This window comes from Lactuca saligna, chromosome 3, assembly GCF_052625555.1.
Source record: "Lactuca saligna cultivar CGN05327 chromosome 3, ASM5262555v1, whole genome shotgun sequence".
NCBI lineage: Eukaryota > Viridiplantae > Streptophyta > Magnoliopsida > Asterales > Asteraceae > Lactuca > Lactuca saligna.
This window is the reverse complement of record NC_136419.1, coordinates 94,866,339-94,877,393: the sequence shown is the minus strand read 5'-3', so window position 1 is coordinate 94,877,393 and position 11,055 is coordinate 94,866,339. Positions and strand designations below refer to the sequence as shown.

At 33.2% G+C, this 11,055-nt stretch overlaps 1 protein-coding gene across 1 annotated transcript; it reads right to left on the bottom strand.

The window, feature by feature from the left end:
- Positions 1-1,513: 1,513 nt before the first annotated feature.
- LOC145033854 (uncharacterized) lies at positions 1,514-2,573 on the bottom strand. The gene is made up of 3 exons (XM_078982356.1): positions 2,010-2,573; positions 1,831-1,929; positions 1,514-1,744 (listed from the first exon to the last, which is right to left on the bottom strand). Exons 1-3 carry the CDS (start codon positions 2,562-2,564, stop codon positions 1,520-1,522), a joined length of 879 nt encoding a protein of 292 aa, XP_078838482.1. The 5' UTR covers positions 2,565-2,573; the 3' UTR covers positions 1,514-1,519.
- Between the last annotated feature and the right edge of the window lie 8,482 nt (positions 2,574-11,055).

The following is an 11,055-nucleotide window of genomic DNA, read 5'->3' as shown; positions in this document are numbered from 1 at the left end:
AAGTTTAGTGCATTCCCTAATTATTTGGTATGTCGATTTTGACCATTTTTCAGCAAATATGTTTTTTGTTTATTTTAAACTTACCCAGGATTTTGAAGATGAGCTTGTAGCCGTTAATGAGAACGCTTCCTGTCTCAACCACTTTGAATCGCAAAGTACTAAACGCTAGAACGAATAGGGTTCTGTCACGACGAGTAAAGAGACGCATCACGGACTTCTATTAATTTATTAATCACTAATAAACTAACAAATAGGATCCCCAATAAACTCTCATATCAATAATTGCTTAAATTCGTCATTACGTGTAAACTAAAATGACTCTGATATTAATAGTAATATTACCAACTATTATAAACGTGAACATTATTTCAAATAACTGAAATCATTATGGATAATTTATTTTCATTCACCTGATATAATGTAGTTGGTATTATTATTGAATGAAATTTGCATTGAGATTAAATATAGTTGATATTGTACTGTAATAGTTACTAATATAAAAAATACAATGCTATTACCAAAACGAAGACAAGAAATACATGATTCCACTTCCCATTCAAGCCATGTATAAGAAAGCTTTATTAATGATTATCCCACATAAGATGACAAGTGAGCAAAACCTGAAGAAACTTATCATAAAGACTAAATGTATACAAAAACAATAATAATTTATTATAAAAAAATTATAAAATAAAAATAACATTAAAAACTAAATTCGTACAAATTGATAAGTTAATCTTGAGTACGTAGTTTGTTATAAAGATTAAATGTGTATAAAACAAATGAATTATTTTATAATTAAAAAACATTAAGTAACGTACCTTACTCATTCATTTTCCCTATAATTATGATTCACTTTTGTTCAAGTATTTTAACTTTTTTATATTTTAGTAAAACTGGACCTTCTTCTATAAATTTGGACATGTATATTGGATTTCGAAAATGTTCATCCTCTTTTCGTAGTGTTTAGTCCAAAATGCAAAAACCGAAATCCGGTTTTGAATTATCATGGAAATAATTGATACATGAAGTTGTACGTATCTTTGCACTTACTCTAGTCTGTTGAGCTGATGGCTTCAATGAAATTGCAGGTTCATTTTGGGAAGATAAATGACATTCTAAGAAAGTTTGTTTCATTTATCCATCTCATATATTAGTTCAAGTTACAAATCTTATTCTTCATGCTTAGGCTTTCTTAAAATCGTTATATATATCTAACGCTAAAAGCCTAAAACAAAAGTATTCAAGGTCTTGGTTCTTTGTTTCTAACATTTAGGCACATATTTTAAGTAAATTGCGAATTAACCATTGATATTTTAACTCATTGACTTAAGACAATATAATCGAGTTATATATTAAAATCATTTACTATAAACATATCGTTGCAAATTTCAACTTTAATTCATTCAATCGGTTTGCTAGTATATATTTACAAACAATGATGCAGAAAACAATAATACATGCATATGTTACATGGTTGAGAAGCAAGTGAAGAAATCCATGAGCTCTTAGTTTTCAATCAACGCAATGTGTGAAACACGTATCGAAAAACAATTGAAAAAAGCATAAAACAAATTGTTAACCCTATTATGAAAACGACAGAAAATGTTAGAAATACACAGAGAAAGAACACAACATCCATGCACATTCCTTTTCCATTCCCACATGACCAACGAAGAAGGCAACCACCATCGTCAAGTCTCTCGAGAAGTAGATATTCTTCCTCTTCATGATCCACCATTGCCTAAATACGTACAATTAATGTACTTCACAAATCAATTAAAAAAATTAAGAGTGACGTAATCTTGAATCTTGAATCAGATGACATACCTGATGGGGATTGTCGTCTTCAACATGTTCTTCAGACTGACGTATAACGTTCCAAAATCTTTGTTTAATCTCCCTAACTTTATCGCTCATTTTTCTCAACTGTTTTAAAGAAAGATTTAGTCAGTTTTGTTTAGAACCCTACGAACAAGAAAATACAGTTCAACAAGTCAGATACAAACCTTCGATTGAGGGATTTGTTTACGGGTGGAAGACCCTGGCGGCGATGTTCTTGAGCTTGGTGGCGAGGAAACTCTCGCCGGAGGCGACTTGTTTTTCTCGGGATCTTGATAATCAGATGTAATTGGATCGAAATGTGACCGGCGAAGTAGGATGTTTCTTCTTGGTGGTTCCGGGACCTTGGGAGGTGTGGTGATGGTTGTAGTTGACGAATCTTGATTGCTTGATGAATTGGTGTCTGATACGCGGAGTGGGTGGTGGGTACTGATCACGGTGGTGGAGGTGGTGGTCTCTGCTACTGCATCTTGGGAAGAAGTTGTGGGGATGGTAAAGATTCCACCGCCTAGAACGTCGGCGATTGGTGATTCTGGGTCGTTAGTTATAACGACAGGCGCCATTAGAGATGACGTGTGGGGAAGACGTAGTGTGGTGGAATGAGGGTGGTTGTTACCGTTGGTGGAGAAAGGTGGTTGGCGGTGGAGTTCTTCGACGGTGCTTGGTGGCTGGAAGCCACGAGTATCACTATCTTGATGATCGCTGCTCATTTTTACTTGCATTTTTTAATTCTGAATGTGTTGGCAAGAGCCAAGAGGTTTAACAAGACGTTATTAACTTATTAATGATTGTGGATATGGGTGGCATTTAAACGGAGTGGAGAATGATGTGATTCGATATTTCGATCAATGTAGTAATTTTTTTTTTTTATTATTATTTTTTTTTAATTTTATAATAATAATAATACACTTAGTTGATTTAAATGTTTTGAGTTCCCAGTTTTTTTATATTAAGCTTTATATTTATACTAAACTAGGTAACAGATCCTATGTATTATATAAGTTTATTCAAAAAAAATTAAATATAAAATTTTAACAATATGAAAAATTTGAATTTATAAGAAAAATAAGAACAATTTTGAATTATTAAAATTAATGAGCCTTTAATGTATTGATTACATTACTTATGTAAACCTTTTTTAATAAATATTTTACATATATATTACTTTACATATTTAATGTGAAATTTTAATTTAATAAAATAAAAAATATAATAAAATGATAAGTGAAAAATACAAAATTCAAAAAATTTAAAAAGTGACATGTGTTCAGGAGAATGGGACATGTAATAAAAAAAATTTATTTATTAGGGAGAATACTTACATTGTTATCATTAAAAATAAGTATGATTAACATGTTTGAGTTCGATTTGTTATTTTTGGATGCAAATTATCACACTTTCTTATTTAGGATTTATATATATTAAGCCGAAGTACATTTTTTAATGTGTAGGGTGTGGGTAACATGGGAAGGCCATTGGGTTTGTTAAGCCCACCAGTGTCACTATTTCCTTAACAGAATTGGTAGCCCAATTCATCAGGCCCAACAATGCTATCCAGCTTACTCAATTGGGCCCAAAAGCCTTTGTGCAGCCCATAATATTTCTTTAATAAACCTTAAAGTTTCTTGTTAGTTTGTTATTGTATTTATTGTCACCAATTGAATCTTTGTTATTTTATATGGTTTTTAGGTTATAAGATATTTCGTACTTTTACTTTACTTGTATATATAATATATTACCAAATATTTTTTGGTTATTATTCCCCTTTGCTAACATATCCAATGAAGGTATTATCCAACGAAAAAGTTAAGTCGCAATAACTCATTTTCTTCTATATAATTTTGATTTTTTTTGTTGTCATTTGCTATATTTGTCATGTATCATTTTTGTTTGGATTAATACAATCATTTTCTATCGAATGCAACAATTGCTTCATTCATATCCACTACTTAAGGAAACGATTTAAGAAGAGGATGAGAAAAAACTGTTAGTCGCCTTTGGTAAATGTGGTCCATGGATAGAGTTGAAGCTTGAGATGTTTTGATTCATGTATCAAAAGCCTCTTCTATTATCGACCACAAGAGAAAATCGATGTTTGTTGGATGGAAGCAATGAAAAGATCCTAAGAAATACAAAATTGTAACACAATCAAGTCATTCTTTTTGTTCTCTTATTTTCTAATAAGATTAGATATTTATAAAGATATAATAGATGTATTAGTATTTTAAGATTGACAATTGAAAGCAACATAAAAAGAATATAAGTCTATTATTTACTTTTTTGCAGCTTTTTTTATTAATTTAACCAATAAATAAAAATTATCAGTTTCAGTTTATAGTGCTATTTCCAAGAACCAAAAAGCTAGCCAATAATAATAATAATAATAAATTGAATATAGTAACCGCAATTAAAAGTTACGTATCCAAGTTATTTTTTAGAAGTATATTTGTCTTCATGTTATATTTTAACTATTTCTCTTCAGTTTTTTTTTGGTCCATGTATGGAAAAATATTTACCTTTTTCGGTTGGTGTATGATGTATCTTTTATAACAATCATATTTTATTAATGAATAATCAATGCCTAAAAGGACTTTTTTTATTCGTATACTAGTGTAATACCGTGCATTATACGAGTTTATTAAAAATAAAAATTTAATATTAATATTTAAACATAAAATATTTTATAAAGTAAAAAACGAACATAATATTCAACTTTTTTGCGAAGTTAATATAATGGTAACCTGTTATCACCAGCAAAAGGGTAAAACCGAATATTTTTTGGAAAATGTTAGGGTAAAAACGGACACAAAATTCAACTTTGGGCAAAACCGATAAAACTCTGAAAACTTGAGGGTTTTTATGACTTAAGCCCACATCAAAAAGATTTAAAAAAAAATTAAATCATAGAAACAAAAATTAATTAATTAATAAATAAAAACCAATAATATATAATAAGATTTAAAAAAAAAGTAATCTATAGAAAAAACATAGTGATTATAGTTTTAATGGGAATAAAATTAATGCTAATAATTAGTTATATGTAATTATTGTATAATGATAATAGTTATTTAAAGAAAATAAATAAATATTAATCATTAAGGTAATCATTAAGGATATGGTTAAGTAAGAAGAGGGTAGGGATAAAGAGAGCCTAAAGAAAATTGTTTAGTTTTTTAAACTTTGTATGCAAAAATGTATTTTTTTTTAATTATCAAAATAAATTAAATTTGATGAAATCATCGTCTGCCAATAACCATACCAGTCATTACCGCCAGTCCACCACCATCATTAAAATCTTCGAAAACCATGACCTTCCGAAAAACAATAAGAATTGTGTCAAATTCAAAAAAAAAAATCAACCAAGAACAAAATCCAAAACAAAACAAACGGGAAAACACATATTGAAAAAAAAAAAAAAAAACAAATCAAATAAAAATAAGAAACAAAAAAAAAAGCCAATAAGAAACCAATTCGAAAAAAAAAAAAGCTAAAGGTTATAAATGTCTTTCTAACTTCACAAAACTAAAAAAAAAAAAAAAAAAAAAAAAAATATGCGCATCGCTTTACAAACTAATCGAAAAATAAGAAAAAACTTTAAAAGCTAAAGCTTATAAACGCTTTTCAACTTCTGTAATAACTTGTATCAAAAAAAACATATGTAATATATATATAATTTGATTATATCAATTTAAAAGAAAAAGGATTAGTTTGCAATTAATGAGTTAATTATATACAAATTATGAGGCTTAATGATCAAAACCGTCACCTTGATTAGGCTAGTTAAATGCGAGCAAATGAAAGGGTTTCGCCAGTTATAGACTTAGGCATTATATATAGCATGAAAAATCAAGTGGAAACCCCACTGGAATTGTGAAAAAGACGAAGAATCAAGGAAGAAATCGGGTGTTGAATTTCTTGAAGATTTTCGGAGTGGTTCTTGAAATTGAGGTAATGTTACGTGATTTAAGTTTGATATTGTTGTTTGGATAGATTTACATGCATGATACGTGTATTTTGGTTCCACATGTTGTCTTGATTCGACCCACACTAATAGTAATTTGACAAAAATCTAAAAATAAAGTTTTTGAAAATAAAACCTACAACTCGTATGTTTATAGAATTATTGCTAAATTTTTACGGGAATATGCCAACAGAAGGTGGAGGTGCTTTGTGGTAATTTTAAAAAAATATTTTACATACTTTTTCGAAGATGCATTATATTCTAAAAATGGCAGTAGGTAAATTTGTTTGCGGGTAAAGAAGATGACTATCCGGGTATATTTCTTTTGTGTGAGCGGAATTGTTTTTCAGTGTTTTAAAATAAATTATTTACAATTTTAAAACCAAAATATAGTAGGAGTTTACTGGTCAATGAAGGTGATTGTACTCAAGGTCGTGTTATTAATCATTGGGCGCGTCTCCTTTTATTTCAGTTTTTTTTGGCAAAATGAATGGTAAAAAATATTTACACAAATGATCCTTACCTTTTGAAAGGTTTGCTGAATCTAACCTTGTGCTTAATAAGTACGTATTTGTTGAAAGAAAAGTTAAGTTCATGAAACTTTAATTTTAATCCCTGAAATATTTTTTTATGAACTGGGGTCTTATTCAAAAGTTAAATACGGCAACTTCACATGGTCGTATTTTTGAACGTTGTGAAAGTTTATTTATTTATTTTTATTCACTTATTTATGTATCTATTTATTTTATATGTTCTTTTGAGAGTGAAATTCTATTAGTTTAGCAAATTAAATTAAAATATGACATCATATGTTTAGATATCCGATTTATGCAATGTTGGCATATATTTAAGTAAGATTTTGCAAATGTCGTAAATATGTTAGTAAATAACTATTGGTGGGTCGAACAAAATATGTGGATATCGGAACCAAAATGATCGCATAGGATGTTTTTCTAGGATTGTTGCCTTAGAAATATGTTGGTTAAATGTATGGAGCGTGTAGCGTGACAAGCTTTGGTTAAGACCTAACGCCAACGAGGTGAGTTTCGTGTGAATTTTGTGGTTGCTTGTATGAAAAGTTGATTCTAAATTATTTGCAATTATATGTTACCGTTGTTATTGCTATGAATATGTGTGTGAAATTTTGTGAATTATTTCATATAAAAGGGTGAAAATGGTGGGTGACATATAGGGAACAGGTGTATTTACACGGTCTTATTATTATTCGTCGTACAGGATGTTAGTACGCGGCGGAGAGCTTACGCTCTGTTTATCTAGCCGTAAGCATATTTGTTGTGCCCGGCGGAGGGACTCGTTCCCTGGAAATGACCGTAGTTCCCTAATATGTCATCAAGGGTGGAAAGAAATGAAAAGATTTATATTGATAAATTGTTGCATTATTTTTATTTTATTGACGTCAATATGCATGAAAACCACGAACTCACTAGGCCCTAGGCTTACCCATTAGAATCTTTAAATGCACGCAACCCAGGAAATAACGTAGCAAGTGGCAGCGGGAATGGAAAGGATAAAGTTCAGACTTGAAGAAGGCGATAAGTTTTGAGGAAGACGTAGCGCACCAAGTGTTTAATTAAATTTCTATTTGCTTCCGCTATTATTATTAATAATTACATTAGAATTTGAATCTTGATTTTTGGAAGTTTTGGGACTATGTTAAGTTATATTTATATTTGAAATTTGGGGTGTTACAAGTTGGTATCAGAGCGTTGTTTAAGCAGATTAGGTGTTTCCGTAAACACTTAAGCTAAGACAGGAAGGGTATGTTACGGGTGTAGTTCCCCTAACCACATTAAGTCGGAATATCCCCAGAGTTAGGGTAACAACAATCAAGTCAGGATAACAGAAAGGGTGTCAAAGTTATTGGGCATATGTTCTCGATGCCAAGCAGGACAAGCCTGAAATAACACATATACCAGTTGTACGCGAGTTCCAAGATATGTTCCCTGATGACCTAACTAGCTTGCCACCGGATAGGCAAGTGGAGTTTCGAATCGATCTTACCCTAGGAGTAGCACTGATAGCTCGTGCGCCCTATCGGTTAGCACCAACCGAAATGAAGGAGTTGATGGCTCAGTTGCAAGATTTGCTCGACAAGGGTTTTATTCGGCCCAGTACCTCACCGTGGGGTGCACCAGTACTATTCATCAAGAAGAAGGATGGGACAATGCGAATGTGCATTGACTACAGGGAGTTAAACAAGGTGACTATAAAGAACCGATATCCATTACCGAGAATTGATGACCTATTCGATCAACTCCAGGGGGCAAGTTACTTCTCAAAGATCGATTTGCGGTCAAGGTATCACCAGCTGAAAGTCAGAGAAGAAGATGTGTCGAAGACAACCTTTCGAACTAGGTATGGTCATTACGAGTTTTTAGTAATGCCATTTGGTTTGACCAATGCACCAGCTGCATTCATGGATCTGATGAACCAGGTGTGCAAGCCATACCTAGACAAGTTTGTAATTGTCTTTATCGATGACATATTGATATACTCTAAAAGTAAGGCAGACCATGAGCAACATCTGCGGCTAACACTTAGTCTATTGAGGAAAGAAAAATTATTTGCCAAATTTTCAAAGTGCGAGTTTTGGCTTCGGGAAGTCCAGTTTTTGGGACATGTTGTAAACGAACATGGTATCAAGGTGGACCCAGCAAAGATTGAGGCGATTGAAAAATGGGAACCACCAAGAACCCCATCAGAAGTTCGAAGTTTTCTTGGGTTGGCAGGATATTATCGAAGGTTTATACAAGACTTCTCGCGCATAGCTGCACCGCTAACTACCCTATCAAGGAAAAATGTGAAGTTCGAATGGAGGCCAGAGCAAGATAATGCCTTTAACATCTTAAAGAAAAAGCTTAGCAGTGCACCAGTAGTATCTTTACCAGAAGGAAATGATGGTTTTGTTTTTTATAATGATGTATATAAGTTAGGCTTGGGGTGTGTTTTGATGCAAAACGGTAAGGTGATTGCTTATGCCTCACGACAGTTAAAGGTTCACGAGCGTAAATACCCAACGCATGATATGGAGTTGGCTGCAGTAGTGTTCGCTTTAAAGATTTGGAGACACTATTTGTATGGGACAAGGTGTCAGATCTTCACTGATCACAAGAGTTTGAAATACTTGTTCGATCAGAAAGATCTGAAAATGAGACAGCAACGTTGGATGGAACTATTAAAAGATTATGACTGTGAGATATTGTACCATCCACGGAAGGCAAATGTTGTAGCTGATGCACTAAGCCGTAAGGAAAGAAGAGAGTCACCGAAGACTCGGATGATGAAGATTAGCATAACCACCAGCTTATTATATGATTTGAGAAAGAATCAAGAGGAGGCCTCGAAGGAAGAGAAATGGAAAAGTGAAAGGGTGGCGGGAGTAATACAATCATTGGAAAAGGATAGTCGTGGCTTGAAGTGTTTCCTAGGAAGGGTATGGGTACCATGAGTGGGTGAAGTGCGTAACTTACTTCTAAAGGAAGCGCACATGTCAAAGTACTCAATCCATCTGGGAACAAACAAGATGTATCAATACTTACGAAAATCTTACTGGTGACCTGGTATGAAAAGGATACAGCCTATTTTTTTGAAAGGTGTTTGACGTGCTTGAAGGTGAAGGTTGAACACCAAAGGCCATACGGTCAGTTACAGTCAATGGAGATTCCAGTGTGGAAATGGGAACACATCAAAATGGACTTTGTGACCAAGTTACCAAGGACACCGAAAGGATATGATGCGATTTGGGTAGTTGTGGATAGATTAACTAAATCGGCGCACTTGCTTCCGATTAAGGAGACATACCCGTTGGAGAGGTTAGCTAAATTGTACGTTGACGAGATAGTGAAACTGCATGGAGTTCCACTGTCTATTATTTCGGATCGGGATAGTCGTTTTACGTCGACATTTTGGGGTAGTTTTCAACGAGAAATGGGTACTCGAGTAAAATTAAGCACGACATACCACCCGCAAACAGATGGGCAAAGTGAACAGACAATACAGACCTTGGAAGACATGTTAAGGTCTTGTGTTTTTGAATTTGGAGGGTCGTGGGAAACTCATTTGCCGTTAATTGAGTTTTCCTACAACAATAGCTATCATGCAAGTATAAAGTCGCACCATATGAGGCTCTATATGGCAGGAAATGTAGAACTCCATTATGTTGGAATGAGGTGGGGGAGAAATAGTTGGCTGGACCTGAACTTGTTCAGCAAACTACTGACAAAATCCAGGTGATTAGGGATAACATTAAGGTTGCTCAGGATCGGCAGAAAATTTATGCGGATAAGCGGAGAAAGCCAATAGTGTTTCAGGTTGGTGATAAAGTTATGTTAAAAGTTTCCCCATGGAAGGGCGTTGTTCGTTTTGGTAAGCGGGGGAAGTTAAGTCCTCGCTACGTTGGACCCTTTATAATTAAGGAACGAGTTGGAGAGGTGTCCTATCGATTGGAGCTACCAAGGGAAATATAGGGCATTCATAGCACGTTCCATGTCTCTAATCTAAAGAAGTGTCTAGCGGATGCCGCCATGGAAGTGCCACTTCAAGAAATTAAGGTTGATGAGAAGCTATGATATACAGAAGAACCTGTTGCAATTGTAGATCGAAAGGTCAGAAAGTTAAGGAACGTGGAGATACCGTTAGTGAAAGTTCAGTAGAAGTATCATAAAGGTTCAGATGCAACATGGGAGACCGAACGAGATATGATGATTAAATACCCTCATTTATTTGATTGGTTCAAAATTTCGAGGACGGAATTTTTCTAAGGGGGGAAGTTTGTAATAACTTGTATCAAAAAAACATATATATAATATATATAATTTGATTATATCAATTTAAAAGAAAGAGGATTAGTTCGCAATTAATGGGTTAATTATATACAAATTATGAGGCTTAATGATCAAAACCGTCACCTTGATTAGGCTAGTTAAATGCGAGAAAATGAAAGGGTTTCGCCGGTTATAGACTTAGGCATTATATATAGCATGAAAAATCAAGTGGAAACCCCACTGGAATTGTGAAAAAGACGAAGAATCAAGGGAGAAATCGGGTGTTGAATTTCTTGAAGATTTTCGGAGTGGTTCTTGAAATTGAGGTAATATTACGTGATTTAAGTTTGATATTGTTGTTTGGATAGATTTACATGCATGATAGGTGTATTTTGGTTCCATATGTTGTCTTGATTCGACCCACACTAATAGTAATTTGACAAAAATCTAAAAATAGAGTTTTTGAAA

Bases quoted from the DNA above. Each gene is read 5' to 3' on its own strand.
- LOC145033854 (XM_078982356.1), bottom strand. From the start codon at position 2,564: ATGCAAGTAAAAATGAGCAGCGATCATCAAGATAGTGATACTCGTGGC. The intron at 1,930-2,009 runs GTTTGTATCTGA...TCTTTAAAACAG, and splicing joins AACAAATCCCTCAATCGAAG to TTGAGAAAAATGAGCGATAA. The intron at 1,745-1,830 runs GTATGTCATCTG...GTACGTATTTAG, and splicing joins AAGACGACAATCCCCATCAG to GCAATGGTGGATCATGAAGA.